The sequence below is a fragment of the Hyperolius riggenbachi genome, chromosome 2 (assembly GCF_040937935.1).
Source record: "Hyperolius riggenbachi isolate aHypRig1 chromosome 2, aHypRig1.pri, whole genome shotgun sequence".
Lineage (NCBI taxonomy): Eukaryota > Metazoa > Chordata > Amphibia > Anura > Hyperoliidae > Hyperolius > Hyperolius riggenbachi.
In genome coordinates this window covers 49,784,227-49,804,134 of record NC_090647.1, presented here as the reverse complement: position 1 = coordinate 49,804,134, position 19,908 = coordinate 49,784,227, and the positions used below count along the sequence as shown (strand labels likewise).

Sequence of the window (19,908 nt, the reverse complement as noted above, 5' to 3'; positions counted from 1 at the left end):
CTGCGGTCTCTGGAATGCCAGATCCGTCCGCAATAAACTTACAGCAGTCCACGACCTCTTCCTCTCCAAATCCCTCACCATCCTCACACTCACCAAGACATGGCTCACCCCCTCTGACTCTGCCGCAGAGGCTGCCCTCTCCTATGGGGGTCTTCACCTCAGTCACACCCCCAGACCAGACAACAGGACCGGGGGAGGGGTGGGTCTGCTCCTCTCCCCATCCTGCACCTTCCGTGTCCTCACCCCACCTACCTCCCTACAATTCACATCATTCGAGGCCCACACCATCCGCCTCTACCACCCCCTCCCTGCCATTGTTGCGGTCTTATACCGTCCTCCGGGCTCAACCCCACAATTTCTCGATGACCTTGCTTCCTGGCTCCCTCACATCCTCTCCTCTGACCTCCCCACCATCATCCTTGGGGATTTCAATATTCCCATCGATGAAGCCCAGAACTCCGCTGTGACCCGGCTACTCACCATTGCCAACTCACTTGGACTAGTACAACACACCAATGCCCCCACTCACACTGCACGTCACACTCTCGACCTTATATTCACTAAATCCACCGCTATTGCAGACCTTGACATCGCACCCTTTCCACCCTCAGACCATCACCTTCTCACCTTCAACCTCCTCACGGAAGGCACCTCCAAACTACCCGCCCGCCCACCTGGTCGTTGGCAGCGAGACCTACGCAAGCTCAACCCTAGCGTCCTTGCTGACCCCCTCCATGCCCTCTCCTCCACTCTCCCCACCCTAACCTGTCCTAATCTTGCTGCAGCTCAGTATCACCAAACTCTCTCATCAGCCCTAGAGAAAGCTGCTCCACCAATATTTCGCCGCAACCGACCCCCTAACCCCCAGCCCTAGCACACTACCCATACTCGCAACTAGACCAACCTGCTGCAGTTCCACACTGCCCTTGCTCATGCGAAGCAGGAATACTTTACCAAGCTCATCGGAGCACAAGCTTCCAACCCCTGGCGTCTCTTTGCCACTTTCAACTCCCTGCTTAAACCCACCCCGCCACCCTCAGTTTCCTCCCTCTCTGCCACAGATTTAGCCACCCACTTCACCAACAAAATTGTCTCCATCCGCCAGGAAATATCCAATCTCAAATCTTCACCTCCCACCCCCTCCCAACCAGCTCCTCCTCCACCCTATCCTCCCCTCACATGCTTCACTCCTACTACCACCGAGGAAGTCATCCACCTACTGCAGACTTCCCATACCACTACTTCCCCCCCTTGACCCCATCCCTTCTGATTTACTCCAGCCTCACTTCACGGAATTGGCCCCAGTCCTCACTACCCTGTTCAACCTCTCCCTATCCACAGGCACCTTCCCCACAGACTTCAAGCAGGCCATTGTACTACCCCTGCTCAAGAAACCCTCACTCGACCCCTCGCTACCCTCCAACTACCGTCCTATCTCCCTCCTCCCCTTTGCCTCAAAACTCCTTGAGCGTCTGGTTCACAAACGCCTGACCCAGTTCCTCAATGCCAACTCACTGCTAGACCCACTGCAATCTGGATTTCGGCCTGCCCACTCAACCGAAACTGCTCTCACCAAAGTGGTCAATGACCTTGCCTTAGCTAAAGCTAAAGGTAAATACTCCATTCTCCTCCTTCTTGACCTTTCAGCAGCTTTTGACACAGTAGATCATCCCCTACTCCTCCAGTCCCTCCAGTCCATGGGCATTCACGATCTTGCCCTGTCCTGGCTTTCATCCTACCTCTCCAACCGCTCCTTCACGACCGCCTTCAATGAGTCCTCATCCAGGTTCGGTCCTTGGCCCCCTACTGTTCACCCTATACACATCCTCCATTGGCAAGGTTATCTCCTCCATGGGTTTTAACTATCATCTGTATGCAGATGACACCCAGATCTACCTCCACACCCCTGACATATCCACCACTACCATGGACAAGGTCTCCTCCTATCTATCAGCCATCTCCTCCTGGATGTCCGCTAGGTTCCTGAAACTAAACCTAGACAAAACGGAATTTATGATCTTCCCACCCCGGACATCCATAAACCTCCTAGATGTGCATGTCACTGTTAACCACACTACCATTCACCCTACCTCTCAAGCTCGCTGTCTGGGTGTCACCCTGGACTCCGCACTCTCCTTCATTCCCCACATCCAAAACCTCACAAAGTCCTGCAACTTCCACCTTCGTAACATCTGTAAGATTTGTCCATTCCTGACCTCTGCCACCACCAAACTCATCATCCATGCCCTCATAATTTGCTGGCTTGACTACTGCAATGCCCTGCTGTCTGGTCTCCCTTTGACCCGAACAGCCCCATTGCAGTTCATCATGAATGCAGCAGCCAGAATTATCCACTGCTCCCATCGCTCCACCATGGCGGATCCCCTCCTTGAATCCCTCCACTGGCTTCCTATCCAGTCCAGAATCAGATTCAAGATACTGTGTCTGACCTACAAATCTGTCCACAAAACCTGTCCAACCTACATTTCCGATCTTACTCAGAGGTACACACCTAGCCGCTCACTCCGCTCTTCCAATGAACTTCGCCTAACTGCCCCCCGCATCACCCAGTCCCATGCACGCCTCCAAGACTTCTCAAGAGCTGCTCCAACACTATGGAACTCCCTACCTCCACCCATTAGGGCAGCCCCCTCCTTCAACATCTTCAAGAAAGCCCTCAAAACTCACCTTTTCACTCTGGCCTACTACCCCTCACAAGTGCTCTAAACCCACAGCTGAACTCTGGTCTCCTACCTCTCGTGTCCCTACCTCTCCCTTTAGATTGTAAGCCTTTGGGCAGGGTCCTCCTCCTTTTGTGTCCAACCTGATCATGCACCTCCATTACTGTGAACCCATGCTATGCATCTGAGTGAACCTAACTTGCCTAATCTCCATGCTCCATCCAGTGACTGACTAAGCATTACCTTGTACTCATACTGTGCTGTGTGATCTGGTCTTTCTTGTATTCAGGTATTGTCATTTTGCTGTATGTCACCCCTAAATATTGTATGTATCCCTATTTATCGTCCAGCGCTGCGTAATATGTCGGTGCTTTATAAATACAATAAATAAGTGAAAATAACTTAATAAATAGCTTTTTTTGTTGTTGTTTTTTTTACAATATTCCTTTATAAATGACTAGCTGATGACCCGGCGTTGCCCGGGTATGTATTTGGCTGGTGTTGGCTCCACCGACTTTTTCAAACCCTAACACACAAACACTCAATTACCAAGTTTGTGAGCTTTGGGGTCTTTGGCATCAATAACTTGTATATTCCCATAGAAATTAAACAAATCAGATAGGCTGTTTGTGGTTCCACCCCTCTCCAGCATTTAAACCCCAGTCACCCAATGACCAACTGCAGCATGTTTGAGGCATCTGCTATTAACAGTGTAAAATGGCAGCAATTTAAATATTCCCCTTGAAAATCAACAGGTGAATTTTGATTGGCTATTATAGGCTCCACCCACTTCCCTGAATATTAATCAGTCACCCAGTGACCATCTGGGCAAAGTTTGAGAACCCTGCCATTAACAGTGTAAGAATGTCTGCAGTTTATATTTTCCCAGGGAAATTTGTTTTTGGCTCCACCCACTTTTTTGTACCTGGAGACACAGTCACTCAATGACCAAGTTTGGGAGCTTTGGGGTCCTTGACATGAATAATTTGCATTTTCCCAGTTAAATGAAACAAATCTGATTGGCAGTGGCTCCGCCCCTTTTCTAAATTTGAACTCCAGTTACCCAATGACCAATTGCACCAGGTTTAAGGCTTGTGCCATTAACAATGCAAGAATGGCAGCAATTTCAATATTCCCCCTTGAAAATCAACAGGTGAATTTTGATTGCCTTTTTAAGGCTTCACCCACTTTCTGAATATTACTACAAGTCACCCAGTAACCAACTGTGCAAAGTTTGAGAACCCTGCCATTAACAGTGAAGAAGGGCTGCAGTTTCCCAGGAAAATCTGTTTTTGACTCCACCCATTTTTTGTAACCTTGACACAGTCACTCAATGCCCAAGTTTGTAAGCTTTCGGGTTCCTGGCATCAACATTGTGTGAATGGAAGCAGTTTATCCAGCAAAGAAATCTGATTGGCTGTTTGTGGCTCTGCCCCTTTAGTGAATTTGAACCCCAGTCACTTACTGATCGACTGTAGCAGGTTTGAGGGCTCTGCCATTAACAGTGTAAGAAGGGCAGCAGTTTCAATATTCCCCTTGAAAATCAATAGGTGAATTTTGATTGGCTGTTGTAGGCTCCACCCACTTTTCTGAATATTTATGCCAGCCATCCAATGACCAACTGTGTCAAGTTTGAGAACCCTGCCATTAACAGTATAAGAATGGCTGCAGGTTATATTTTACCATGTAAAAAGTTTCTTGTTTTTGGCTCTGCCCGCTATCTCTAACCTTGACATACAGTCACTCAATCACCAAGTTTATGAGCTTTGGGGTCCTTGACATCAATAAGTTGCATTTTCCCATTTAAATAAACAAATCTGATTGGCTGTTTGTGGCCCGCCCCTTTTCAGAATTTAAACCCAAGTCTGCCAGTGAACGACTGTACTAGATTTGAGGCCTCTGCTATTAAGAGTGTAAGAAGGGCAGCAATGTAAATATTCCTCTTGAAAATCAATGGGTGAATTTTGATTGGCTGTTGTAGGCTCCAGCCACTTTCCTAAATATTAATCCCAGTCACCCAGTGACCAACTGTGTCAAGTTTGGGAACCCTGCCATTAACAGTGTAACAATGGCTGCAGTTTATATTTCCCCATGTAACAAATGTAGTTGTTGGCTCCGCCCACTTTTTCTAACCTTGACATACAGTCACTCAATTACCAAGTTTATGAGCTTTGGAGTCCTTGGCATCAATAATTTGTATATTCCCATTGAAATTAAACAAATCTGATTGGCTGTTTGTGGTTCCATCCCCTTTCTGAATTTAAACCCCAGTTACCCACTGACCAACTGTACCAGGTTTGAGGCCTCCGCCATTAACAGTGTAAGAATGGCAGCAATTTAAATATTCCCTTTGAAAATCAACAGATGCATTTTGATTGGCTGTTGTAGGCTCCACCCATTTTCCTGAATATTAACTCCAGTCACCCAGTGACCAAGTGTGCACAGTTTGAGAACCCTGCCATTAACGTGTAAGGCTCCCTGCACATCCATTTTGCGGTTCCGATTTGCAATTCCAATTGTCCCTGAATGCAATCAACAGAAAAACGGAGAAAAAAAACACAGCATGCAGTAACGATTACAAATCGGAATCTGAATCGCATGCAGTGTGCAGGGAGCCTAAGAATGGCTGCAGTTTATATTTTCCCAGTGAAATTTGGTTTTGGCTCCGCCCACTTTTTGTAAAGTTGACACACAGTGACTCAATGGCCAAGTGTGTGACCTTTCAGGTTCCTGGCATCAAAATTGTGTGAATGGAAGCAGTTTATCCACCAAGGAAATCTGATTGGCTGTTTGTAGCTCCACCCAGGTGTGCAAGACCCCCCAAACATATCATCCCAGGTAGTAAGGGATCTGTATACCAAATTTCATTCAAATTGGTCAAGTCATTTTCGAGTGATCACGGCACATACACACACACACGATTTTATATATATATATATAGATTTAGTAAGTGTTTGCCCATTGTAAAATCTTTTCTCACCCTAATTTACAATTTATCACAGGTGGCGTCAAATTTACTGCTGTCAGGTGCAGCATCTCAGAATGTTTGTTTACTGAGCGTTCCAAAGCCAGTACAAAATATACCTCGGGGCGAGAACAATATATAGCAATACTGTATATAGATATAGGAAGTGTTTCTGATGCTGAAATCAGGAAAATTACCATAAAGATGGGAGTCCTGAATAATTTACAGCATTCTGCTATTTGTCACTACAGGGCCTCTTCAAAGAGGATCCATAACGACAGGTAGCAGAATGCAGTCAATTATTCCGGATACCCACTTTTACATATTTTATATCACATAAATATCTTGGTTACAGCATCAGAAACATAGCAGTTCCTATAGCTATATATTATGGTATATTGGTGGAAGGTAGCCCCACCCTCCCAATAAAGCTTAGTCTAGCCTTAGAACTCTCAGTAAATGAACATTCCACAGAGATCACCTGCCAGGAGGTTGCCGTCTGTGATACATTTCAGAATGTACCATATTTTTGGGGGTATAAGACGACTGGATGTATAAGACAACCCACAATTTTTCTGGGTGGACTCTAGGGGTGACCAAGGTGTTACATCCTTTTGATCTAAGATTGTGGGTAGTGTGATGCAGTTGTAGCAAGTCCTTCAGGTATCCAGGGCCCAGATTGTGCAAGGATTTGAATGTCAGTAAGCCCATCTTAAACAAAATTCACCATTTTATCGATAGCCAGTGGAGTGAACACAGGTTGGTGTTATGTGGCAATGGTGTTACGTAACACACTAATATCGTCAATCACTGACATCTGGACCATGCCATGTGGTTGGTAAGAAATAGGCCCACGTCACATGACTGAGCATCCAGCCAACCAGACAAGAGAAGACAGAAGAGGAGAGATTGCAGCGGGAAACGAAGGAGAAAGTTAGCAGACAAATCCAGGAAGGAGACAGCAGAGACAGCAGAGACTCCAGGCCAGGGGATAGCTCAGGGGTGACAGCGACAAATAAACAGAGGAAGGCAGGGCACACCGCGGCGGATAATCATAAAACCAGACAGTGAGCGTACAGACAAGCCTTTATCTGCATGACATAATGTTCTATGGTCTGTCATAGATAGATAGATCTCTAGATATAGCCTAATAAAAACCGTTCTTGTCTCAAGAGCCAGAGGGCTGATCATGTGCAACATTGCTGATCTCATAAACCAGCCACCCAAAATAACATGGTGTCCCGTGTGCACACTGCATGATGAGCAATCAAGAAGCTGGGGCGTTTATTACTGCATGAACAAGACTGATCCACCCCTTCCAGGCCTCATCAGTGCAAGTCATAGAAAGAGCTGCTCTGTGAAGTATAGCAACAAAAAGACTTCACTCTGCGTATGGGAGGGCGACCCAGAGTGACTGCAAACTCCAGAAATACAGGTGCCTACATAGTCATGTCACTGACGGTCCTCAGAGGAGCTCACACTCTAATCTCTGCCATAGTCATACTCTACTGTCCTACCATATTATTATTATGTATTTATATAGCACTGATATCTTGTGCAGCACTATACAGAGTACACAGTCATGTCACTAACTGTCCTCAGAGGAGCTCACAGTCTAATCCCTACCAAAGTCATAGTATAATATCCTACCATATTATCATTGTGTATGTATTTATATAGCACTGACATTTTCTGAAGCACATTACAGAGTACATAGTCGTGTCACTGACTGTCCTCAGAGGAGCCCACAATCTAATCCTACCATAGTCATAGTCTAATGTCCTACCATATTATTATTATATATTTATATAGCACTGACATCTTCTGCAGCACTTTACAGAGTACATAGTCATGTCACTGACTGTCCTCAGAGGAGCTCACAATCTAATCCCTACCATAGTGATAGTCTACTGTCCTACCATATTATTATTATTATGTATTTATATAGCACTGATATCTTCTGCAGCACTTTACAGAGTACATAGTCATGTCACTGACTGTCCTCAGAGGAGCTCACAATCTAATCCCTACCATACTCATAGTCTAATGTCCAGGGCTGTGGAGTCGGTACAAAAATCATCCAATTCCAACTCTGACTCCGACTCCTCGTGTATAAAACCACTGACTCGACTGCAACTACCCAAAATGGCTCAGACTCCTTAGTCTAATACTTACCAGGGTTATGCATTTGGTACAAAAATCATCCAACTCCGACTCCTCAGTTTATGAAACCACCAACTCCGACTCCAGGTACCCAAAATTGCTCGACTCCTCAGCGCTGTGCCCTACCATATTATTATTTGTATTTATATAGCACTGACATCTTCTGCAGCACTTTAGTACATAGTCATGTCACTGACTGTCCTCAGAGGAGCTCACACTCTAATTCTACCATATTATTATTATGTATTTATATAGCACTGACATCTTCTGCAGCACTTTAGTACATAGTCATTTCACTGACTGTCCTCAGAGGAGCTCACACTCTAATCCCCAACATAGTCATAGTCTGATGTCCTACCATATTATTAGTATGTATTTACATAGCACTGACATTTTCTGCAGCACTTTACAGAGTACATAGTCATGTCACTGACTGTCCTCAGAGGAGCTCACACTCTAATCCTACCATAGTCATAGCCTAATGGCCTACCATATTGTTATTATGTATTTATATAGCACTGACATTTTCTGCAGCACTTTACAGAGTACATAGTCATGTCACTGACTGCCCTCAGAGGAGCTCACAATCTAATCCTATCATAGTCATAGTATAATGTCCTACCATATTATTACTATGTATTTATATAGCACTGACATCTCCTGCAGCACATTACAGAGTACATAGTCATGTCACTGACTGTCCTCAGAGGAGCTCACACTCTAATCCTACCATAGTCCTAGTCTAATGTCCTACCATATTATTATTATGTATTTATATAGCACTGACATGCTCTGCAGCACTTTACAGAGTACATAGTCATGTCACTGACTGTCCTCAGAGGAGCTCACACTCTAATCCTACCATAGTCCTAGTCTAATGTCCTACCATATTATTATTATGTATTTATATAGCACTGACATGCTCTGCAGCACTTTACAGAGTACATAGTCATGTCACTGACTGTCCTCAGAGGAGCTCACACTCTAATCCTACCATAGTCCTAGTCTAATGTCCTACCATATTATTATTATGTATTTATATAGCACTGACATGCTCTGCAGCACTTTACAGAGTACATAGTCATGTCACTGACTGTCCTCAGAGGAGCTCACACTCTAATCCTACCATAGTCCTAGTCTAATGTCCTACCATATTATTATTATGTATTTATATAGCACTGACATGCTCCGCAGCACTTTACAGAGTACATAGTCATGTCACTGACTGTCCTCAGAGGAGCTCACAATATAATCCCTACCATAGTCATAGTCTAATATCCTACCATATTATTATGTGTTTATGTATCACCCAAATGTATGGCTACCTTAACACTATGGTATGAGATTTTCCCCCTCAGTGATTCTCCAGTGCTGTACAATGGAAGTTCCATTTTCTCTCCACTGCTTACAGCAGTTGCAGCATAGATAATGATCCCGCTATCCAGCAATTATGAGGGCGAATTAACACATGCGGATCCACCGGCAATAAATAGCTGGCTATTAGTTGCAGCTGGCGGAGGAGCGGCAGATGCTAGCAGGCATCAGGACGTGGTAACGGGAGACAGATGTCTCTGTCAAGTGATCCTGATTCTCCAGGAAAGAGACACCCTGTGCATGGGAAGAGCCGGGAAATGCTGAGCGAGCTGCTCTCGGCTATTTGAGACAACGCTCCCAGATTGCACCGAGCACCTGTCACGTCCTTACATTCTGGGGATGGCTGTTGTCGCAGGCCTGGTGGAGAACGGCCAACTATTCTCCTATGGACACAAGACCAGCAATGTGAGCTCCTTGTCCTGCGATGACCACACCGGGTAACGCACAAGCTTTCCATGGAGCAAAAACCATAATATTTCATGGAACACCAGCAAGTACCTGGTTTATACTCCAAATTGTCTCCAGCACTGACTAATGGAGAAGACTTATATTGCACAAAAGGAAGACCACACGTTTTGTAGGTTGCAGGCTGCTCCCTCAGATCAGTAAAAAGTTGTGAATAAAGTGAGTTTAAAGCTAAATTAAAAGAAAAAAAAAAAAAAACAGTCACCTAAGTAGAGGGAAGACTCTGGGTCCTATAGAGCTATCCCGTTCCTCTCATGGTGCCCTCGTTCCAGCAATGTCACCCCGGGGGGGGGGGGGGGTGGGGGGGTCTGAAGTCTTCGGGAGCCCTAGTGCACCCGAAGATGGGCGGCTCCGTACTGCGCATGTGCAAGAATGCGTGTTCACACATGCGGGGGTGACAGTGCTGGATTGCGGGGACAGTGTGGGAAGGCATTATAGGACCCAGAGCCTTAGGTGACTTTTTTTTTTTTTTAATTTAGCTTCATATTCCCTTTAATATGTTGGGACAATATTCATACATTACAAGCTCGCCCATATGAAGTTTTATGAGAAACAATATGTGCAAGCTTGTAATGTATGGATATTGTACCATTGTATGATTCGACAACTTTCTAATGGCCTGAGGAAGCAGGGTCAACCTGCGAAATGCGTAGTCTTCCCTTTCCTCGTGCAATCACGACTGGCTCATTCATCTAGAGAGGCAAGCCAACCTATTCCTATCTATTTTAGTGCAAGTTGGGAGGAGGTGTTCCAAATGTGATACAATGGCCTCAATTCACTAAGCAGTTTAGACTAGTCTACAGATGCTTTTTAGTCCACTGATGGTTTGGTCAGTTGCATCAAAGGGGAATTCACTATTACTAAATGTTTTAGACCTGTTTTTAAACCTGGTCTAAAACATTTGATAATTAGGTCAGTAAAGCAGGGGAAACGATCAAAACAAACGAGTAGCTATGACTGACATCCTTCTCCTCTGATGAGCTCTCCTCTGCATACAATTAAACTCCTGCATAATTAATTCAAAAGGTTCCATCCTCACGTCTAAAATACCTCACAGAATTACTTTACTGACAAGAAATCAGCTGGTCTAATCTCTGTCAGAAAAAGTGGGCGTGGTTACTCCTTGCCTTTGTGAATTGTGTAATTACTGAATGTTAGACCAGGTCTAAAAACAGGTCTATAAAATTACACCAAACCATCAGTAGACTAAAAACCATCTGTAGACTAGTCAAAACTGCTTAGTGAATTGAGGCTGATATGTAGTGAGTGGAGGTAATTAATAGGAACAGTCTTACCTCGTCATAAGAGATTAAGATTTCTATTATCAAGCACCAATAAAAAAAAACAACGCGTTTCACTGGACATACCCACTTCCTCAGGTCAAAACGAGACAGTGTCTGAGCTGTGTATCTCTGTTTCAGAGGGCCAAAATCTATCTATATTTTTATGTTTAATTAATTTTATTGTCCTAGGCGCTTCTCTCACCAGTTGAAACCAGCAAATCAGTCATTTCTGAATGGCTCACAAACTTTGACAGGAGAAATTCGAGGCCAATGATTTCCCATTGCTGTATGCCGCCATTAGGACCATACAGTACAATCTGATTATCACACAAGACATTTGATGCAACAATGGCAGTGAACATCAGGGCTGTGGAGTCAGGAGTAGGAGCAATTTGGGGTACCTGAAGTTTGAGTTGGTGGTCTCAATAAACTGAGTCAGATAGTGTTTGTACAAACACCAGTCCTGATAAGAATTATACTAAGGAGTCATAGTCGAACCAATTTGGAGTACCTGGAGTCGGAGGTTTCATAAACTGAGGAGTCGGAGTTGGATGATTTTTGTACCAACTCTACAGCCCTGGTGAACATACCCGCCTCTCCACCTCACGCATCACCAAAATCATCAAAGAGGAAACAGAAGACTCACCTGCTTTTCCTCTCAATGAGGATGGCGACGTAGGATGCCGGCAACGCCGCCCCAAACCCCGGCGTCCAAAAGTAGAACTTCCCAAGGATTTTCCTGTAGAACAGAATTAAGGTTAGAGTGTTTTGCGGGGCAAGAATAATATTACAGCAAATAATATTGAACTTTGAAGAGGAACTGTAACTCAGGATTGAACTTCATCCCAATCAGTAGCCGATACCCCTTTCCCAAATAGATCAACAGGAACGTCTGAGTGGATGATACTGTGGTGAAACTCCTCCTACAGTGTGATGTCAGGGCCATGTTACCTGTAAACCTTGCTGAACTGCCAAGCAAGCAATATCTATCTCTACAGGACTAGAGATGGTCGGAGAGTTGCTAATAATTTCAAATAAATGCAATTTTTATGTTTGTTTTGGAGTATATTAATAAACCTGTTGTCATAAAACTGACGGTATCTTGTCTGCTTCGGGGAGGCGAGTCCACCACCACCTTCTGAGGGGTTTTAAGCCTTTTAGAACCTTTTATCCTGCTGGTGCCTCTGTCCACTCTTACAATTTTTATGTTTGTTTCATGCAAATGAATGTAGCTTGGAACCAAGACCAGTCAAAATTATCAGCTACTGCATTTGATTGGTCCTATTCCGAAGAAACTACGCCTTCGAATCGTAGTGCTGGAGAAGACATGTGAGAGTCCATTGGACTGCAAAAATATCCAGTCAATCCTTTGATTGTTCACTGGAAGGAGGTAGGCTGAAGCTGAAATAACTTGGACACATAATGAGAAGGTGGGATTTTTTAGAGACGACCCGAATACAGGGAACGATTGAGGGCAAAAGGAGGCAGCTAGATAGTATTATGGAACGAGATGCTAGATAGTATCATGGAGGCAACAAACATGAGCTTGGAGAAGCTTTGAGAGGCAGTAGAGGACAGAGGGGCCTGGCATGCTGTGGTGAATGGGTTCACAAAGAGTTGGACACGACAGAATAGCGACTGAACAACAACGATTCCAAGCAAAATAACCATATTACATCAACATAAATTTAGCATCCACTCAAAATTATTAGCATCTCAATGAACTATTTGGGACCAACTGTAGTTACTAATTTCTGAATTCTAACTTTCTCTGCCCCAGTCTGCCAACCAGCACAATGCATTATGGGAAATGGTGCAGCCCTCCATCACTGTGGTAGAGAGAAGAGTTCTCTGCTCCTAAGGCAACAGCAACAGATATGAAGGACCAACACAATGCGTTATGGGAAATGGTGCTCTATGACCATGGTAGGGAGATGAGGTTTGTGCTCCAGCTGCAACAAGATATATGAAGGACCACCACAATGCATTATGGGAAATGGTACAGACCTCTATGGCTGTGGTAGGGAGATGAGGTTTATGCTCCAGCAGCAACAAGATATATGAAGGACCAGCACAATGCATTATGGGAAATGGTGTAGACCTCTATGACTATGGTAGTGAGATGAGGTTTGTGCTCCTATGGCAATAACAACATATATGAAGGACCAGCGCAATGAATTATAGGGAATGATGCAGAAATCTATGATTGTAGTAGAGAGGTGAGGTTTGTGCTCCTATGGCAACAACAACAGACAGGAAGGACTCTATGAAACTCTGTAAATCCAAGGCTGCTTTCTGATTGGCTACAGGTCATACTACAGTACTGGACCCAGGATGAAAAGGCCTCGAGGTGTACCTTGTATGGACAGACCATTGAGACGGGCGTGACATTTACCGTGTTTGAGACATACAAAATTGTTACAAATTCTTGCGTCAGGCTTGTGTAAAATACTTAGCAACTTGCAAGCCATAAATAAACCTAGGAAATAATTTAAAAAAAAAACAGTAGAAAACATTGCTGTCAGGGGAGCTTCATTCACTCAGCAAATACGGAGTTAAACATCACATGCAACATTCATTTTCTTTGGGTTGACCAGGGATTCAGGTCACTTCTCCTGAAACAATGGATCGCTGTATCCGCCAACCTCTGTAAACAAGTTTCTGTACCTCTTGGAGCAAAGACAATCGGCCGTGCTTTCTGAGTTTTACATCCTCTGTATTGGAATAATTCACCACAAAGGAAACGGTGGAAGTGGACGAGAGCGCCAACCACCCTTGATTAAGCAGAGCAAATATTGGGCGCAGTTAAAAGTCATGCTAAAATGGACGCCGCTAAAGCAGTTAGTGCTAACCAGAGTCTATGTCAAACCACATACACACTGATGTGAAAAGGTCTCTCGTCCCCTTTCTGATTTCCAATATTCCTTTATTTCCTCAGAATTGCGGGATCGTAAGTAATTGGAATGTAATTATGGATTGTTCCCATAAATGGATCGATTGGGGCCAATTATTTCTTTGGTTACGACAGTAAAATCCAACATTCCTGTCATCAAAATTCTGTATTCTAATCGACCATAGAATAGTTTTGAGTTTTGTTTTACACTGCAAATTGCAAATCCGATTTCACACAGAAGGCTCCTGGCCTCGGAAGCACAATTGAGGATGCGTGTGATCGGCACAGCGAATGCGCTGTAGCCCGTAACTCAACAGCAGCACAACACATTGGTCCGGACATACACCGAGGCTGCTGACAGACTACAGGGGGCTGGAAGGAACCCAAGGTAAGTAAAAATCCTGTTATTCCCTCCGTCTCAGGTATACTAGAAGGGCAGGAAAAATGTATACAAGCAAAAACGGTGCCCGGAAATTTCAGCGCCAGAAATATCAGCTAGTAAAATATTGGTAAATTGTAAACGCTCCGCAAGCGTCCGTCTCAACCAGCCCTTAAGGTAACAATATGTATATTAAAGAAGAGAGTTAATTAAATGACAAAGAAGCCGGCGGCAATGTAACAGATCAAGCCGCCGGTTTCGTGTCTCGCTCTCCTCCCCCCTTGCCCTCTCTTGTATTGAACACTGGCAGCCCGGCGGCAATGTAACAGATCAAGCCGCCGGTTTCGTGTCTCGCTCTCCTCCCCCCTTGCCCTCTCTTGTATAGAACACTGGCAGCCCGGCGGCAATGTAGCAGATCAAGCCGCCGGTTCTCGTGTCTCGCTCTCCTCCCCCCTTGCCCTCTCTCGTATAGAACACTGGCAGCCCGGCGGCAATGTAACAGATCAAGCCGCCGGTTTCGTGTCTCGCTCTCCTCCCCCTTGCCCTCTCTCATATAGAACACTGGCAGCCTGGCGGCAATGTAACAGATCAAGCCGCCGGCTTCGTGTCTCGCTCTCCTACCCCCTTGCCCTCTCTCGTAAAGAACACTGGCAGCCCGGCGGCAATGTAACAGATCAAGCCGCCGGTTTCGTGTTTCGCTCTCCTCCCCCCTTGCCCTCTCTCGTATAGAACACTGGCAGCCCGGCGGCAATGTAACAGATCAAGCCGCCGGCTTCGTGTCTCGCTCTCCTCACCCCTTGCCCTCTCTCGTATAGAACACTGGCAGCCCGGCGGCAATGTAACAGATCAAGCCGCCGGCTTCGTGTCTCGCTCTCCTCCCCCCTTGCCCTCTCTCGTATAGAACACTGGCAGCCCGGCGGCAATGTAACAGATCAAGCCGCCGGCTTCGTGTCTCGCTCTACTCCCCCCTTGCTCTCTCTCGTATAGAACACTGGCAGCCCGGCGGCAATGTAACAGATCAAGCCGCCGGCTTCGTGTCTAGCTCTCCTCCCCCCTTGCCCTCTCTCGTATAGAACACTGGCAGCCCGGCGGCAATGTAACAGATCAAGCCGCCGGCTTCGTGTCTCGTTCTCCTACCCCCTTGCCCTCTCTCGTATAGAACACTGGCAGCCCGGCGGCAACGTAACAGATCAAGTCGCCGCTTCGTGTCTCGCTCTCCTCCCCCCTTGCCCTCTCTCGTATAGAACACTGGCAGCCCGGCGGCAATGTAACAGATCAAGCCGCCGGCTTCGTGTCTCGTTCTCCTCCCCCCTTGCCCTCTCTCGTATAGAACACTGGCAGCCCGGCGGCAATGTAACAGATCAAGCCGCCGGCTTCATGTCTCGCTCTCCTCCCCCCTTGCCCTCTCTCGTATAGAACACTGGCAGCCCGGCGGCAATGTAACAGATCAAGTCGCCGGCTTTGTGTCTCGCTCTCCTCCCCCCTTGCCCTCTCTCGTATAGAACACTGGCGGCCCGGCGGCAATGTAACAGATCAAGCCGCAGGCTTCGTGTCTCGTTCTCCTCCCCCCTTGCCCTCTCTTGTATAGAACACTGGCAGCCCGGCGGCAATGTAACAGATCAAGCCGCCGGCTTCGTGTCTCTCTCTCCTCCCCCCTTGCCCTCTCTCATATAGAGCCCTGGGGAGGGGACTCGTGTCCCTCCAGAGTTGTTCGTCGCAATAAAACAAGCAGGATTCCCTGCCGTGACGAACAACTCTGGGGGGACACGCATGTGTCCCCCCCCCCCAGGGCTCTATATGAGAGAGGGCAAGGGGGGAGGAGAGAGAGACACGAAGCCGGCGGCTTGATCTGTTACATTGCCGCCGGGCTGCCAGTGTTCTATACGAGAGAGGGCAAGGGGGGAGGAGAGCGAGACACGAAACCGGCGGCTTGATCTTTTACATTGCCGCCGGCTTATTTCTCATTTAATTAACTCTCTTCTTTAATATACATATTGTTACCTTAACAAGGAATGCAATTAGCGCCACCTGCGGCGTTCACATTCACAGTTTTGTTACGTGAAGTAATTATGATTGGAATTAACAACAAAAGCGTCACCTGCCGGATGCGCCCGGCTAACGGATAAGTACCGCAAACAGCATCTCCTTCCACTGACATCACCTGCCAGCAGTAAAAATGTCACCATGTGATAAATGTCAGAATGTAAATCAGGGGGAGGAAAGATTTTACAATGGGAAAACACTGACTAAATCATTTGTACATAATTATTGTAAAAATGAAGCACTTTTTTATTACATTATTTTCACTGGAGTTCCTCTTTAAATCAAGGAACCGAGGGAACATCAGCTCTTCCTAGAACAAAAGAACGATTTGTATCACTTTCCTCTCTACAACCTTCCTAGACACAGTAATAGAGAGACTGCAGATAAAAATGTTTATTTAGTGTCAGGAGTAATAGGAAAAAAGTATGTAAAACCCTGCAGTAGTGGTAAAGTTCTCAGTGTGTTTCCCTGGACTGAGGAAACCCTATAGGCTATGTAAAGAGGTCCAGGCACGCTATAGGACTCTCTGCAATCAGAAATCTTAATCCGCCACAGCTGCTCCTCATTACAGAAAGAGCCACAGACTTTAGCAAGCATTTCACAGCCGTTCTGAGCCAGAAGCTGCGCCCGTTTCCAGGACGTCCTGATATTGATTATTTGGGGGGGTCACAAATGCCAATCAATCAGCTGATGTCATGCTTCCTGGCGGAGTGGCCATAGAGGAGGATGCCGGTGAGCGGCGCTGGATTGGGTTACGCTTCATACGCCGGCTGCGGCATGTTTAGCTAAGAAAACAGATGTGCCTTGTTCAGCCGCAGTCTACAACTCTGCTACATTGGGATTTCGATTGCTTAGTCTGGAAGACTCATTAAAGAAAAAAAAAAGGCCGTTTTTAAAGTTTTGGTGGTTTTTTTTTTTTAGAAATATAACAACTTAACGGGGAACTGAAGTAAGAGGTATACAGAGGCTGCCATATTTATTTCCTTTTAATCAATACCAGTTGCCTGGCAGCCCTGCTGATCCTCTGCCTCTAATACTATTAGCCATAGCCCCTGAACAAGCATGCAGCAGATCATGTGTTTCAGACTTTAAAGTCAGATCTGACAAGACTAGCTGCATGCTTGTCTCTGGTGTTATTCAGATACTACTGCAGAGAAATAAACCAGCAGGGCTGCCAGGCAACTGGTATTGATTAACCACTTAAGGACCGGGCTTGTTTGCGCTGATCTGTGCAGCGTGGGCTCTCCAGCCCACAGCACATATCAGCAGGCAGCGAGGGCGACCAGACTTCCCCCCCCCCTTTTTTAGTGGGGGATGTCCTGCTGGGGGGGGGGGTCTGATCGCCACCGGCTATTTTCCGGGCTTGTTTGCGCTGATCTGTGCAGCGTGGGCTCTTCAGCCCACAGCACATATCAGGAGGCAGCGAGGGCGACCAGACTTCCCCCCCCTTTTTTAGTGGGGGATGTCCTGCTGGGGGGGGTCTGATCGCCACCGGCTATTTTCGTTAAGCGGGGGGGGGGGGGGGGCTCCTCAAAGTCCCCCTCTGCAGCGATTGCTGACCAGGAAGCTGTTATGGGGTAACGGCCATTTTTAAAATGGGCGACTGAGAATTCCATTGATCACAGTGGACAAACAGGACGCAGGAGAGGAGAAAGAGATTGAGGAGTAGACTACACAGGAGGTAAGTATGACATGTGTATGCTTATTTTGTCTTTTAATTTTCAGTTCAGGTTTGCTTTAAAGGATGTCCACATTTAAAATACAGATAGAAAACTTTAGAAGTAGTCCCTGATAAAATAAAAAATGCAAGCATGTTATAATACTGGTTTTGTACATAAAAGTAGATTTGGCGTAATATTTCCCTTCAAGGACACCGGTTGTGAGAGGGTTATGGAGGCTGCCATACTTAATTCCTTTTAAACAATACACAGTGCCTGGCTGTCCTGCTGATCCTCTGCCTCTAATATTTTCTAGCTATAGACCCCTGAACAAGCATGCAGATCGGGTGTTTCTGACTGAAGTCTGACTGGATTAGCTGGATGCTAGTTTCAGGTGTGTGATTTCGATACCACTGATGCTAGAATGATCTTGAGCATAGCCAGGCAACTGGTATTGTTTAAAGGAGTTATCAGGGAAAAATGAACAAAATGAGTGCTACTTACCGGGGGCTTCCTCCAGCCCCAAGCTCCCAGCATGTCCCTCGCCGCAGCTCTGCAGTCAGCCGCAGCTCGCTCCCGGTCCCCGACGATGACGTCAGGCTGAACTCCAAGTCGGCCTGTACTGCGCCTGCACAAGTGGCGCTGTCAATCACCTCCACGTGGGCCGGAGCAGACTGCGCAGGTGCAGTAGTTCTGCGCCACCGCCGGGGACCGGGAGCGAGCTGCGGCGAACGGCTGCGGGCAGAGCTGCGGCAAGGTACATGCTGGGAGATTGGGGCTGGAGGAAGCCCCCGGTAAGTAGCACTTATTTTATTCATTTTTCCCTGATCACTCCTTTAAAGGAAATAAATATGGCAGCCTCCATAACTTTCTCACTTCAGGTGTCCTGTAATGTACCCTTGAAGCCCATGGAGTGCTAGTTTCCTCAACCTTATCCTCCTGACGCTGCTCGTAGTCTTTGGAGGTTCCTCCTGTTCCTCGTTACTGGTCCTCTTCACTCCTCAGCTTTCTGGGCGGTGTCCCCCCCTCCCCTGAATGGTATGGATGGATAATGAACTGCACATGCGTGAGTCTCGCAAAGCACATGCGCGGTGAACTATAGCATTAACTCTTGCTTGCGCATGCCAGATTTGGAACTCGTGTCGGTGCAGTTCTCAATCAATCGCTGCCGCTGGGGAGAACTTCTGGGAAGGTATGAGACGGAGGGATCCAATCAAATACAAAGAGGACCAGGATTGGTAGAGGCCCTGAAGACAATAAACAGCTTATTCCCTGCTTCAGGGGAACGTTAGAGAGAGCCAGAGGTGGGCACATAAAATTGAAAAAAAAAATGATGCTACCTGATCTGGGGGGCTGGGCGGATCAAGTAGCCACCATCCTCGCCGCTCTCCGCTGCTCCTGTGAGCCTGCTATGGCTGACTTTCACTTCTGTGACCTCTAGGGTCACGACACTGAAAAGAGAGATTCTCTCCCAACATGCAGGGAAGCGGGGGGAGCAGCAGGGGGCGTGGCCAGGGAGAGTTACTGACGCCAATTTCAGGGGGTTATAGCGTGGTGGTGGGGGAGCAGAGAGCAGCATGGTGGTGGGAGAGGGGGGGGGGGTCGGGCACAGAGGCATATCATGAGGTAGGGAACATGCCTTTTTGTCCCATCTGCCCCCGCACCGCCTCGGGTTCTCTTTAAAGAGGAACTGTAGTGAAATTAACATAATGAATACAATTGCTTATTGGTTACAATTATTCATTTATAGATTATTTGGTCAGTGTTTGCCCATTGTAAAATATTTCCTCTCCCTGATTTACATCCCAAAGTTTATCACTGGTGGTGACATCTTTAGTTCTGGCAGCTGATCTGAATGGAATCTTCGTATACTGCGAGTTCTATACACAGAGGGAGATATTGCTTGCTTGGTGGTTGGAAAAAGCTGTTATTTCCCACAATGCAACAAGGTTCACATACAGAAAACTGTCAGGACCATGGTTATGACATCACGTTGTGGGAGGG

General features: G+C 46.4%; 1 protein-coding gene across 1 annotated transcript in view; it reads right to left on the bottom strand.

Moving 5' to 3' along the window:
- TMEM135 (transmembrane protein 135) overlaps window positions 1-19,908 on the bottom strand; it is a 399,393-nt gene that overhangs the window by 321,100 nt on the left and 58,385 nt on the right. Inside the window, exon 3 of the mRNA XM_068264859.1 lies at window positions 11,578-11,670. Within this exon, the coding sequence (XP_068120960.1) occupies window positions 11,578-11,670 (93 nt within the window). The remainder of the gene's footprint in view (window positions 1-11,577; window positions 11,671-19,908) is intronic.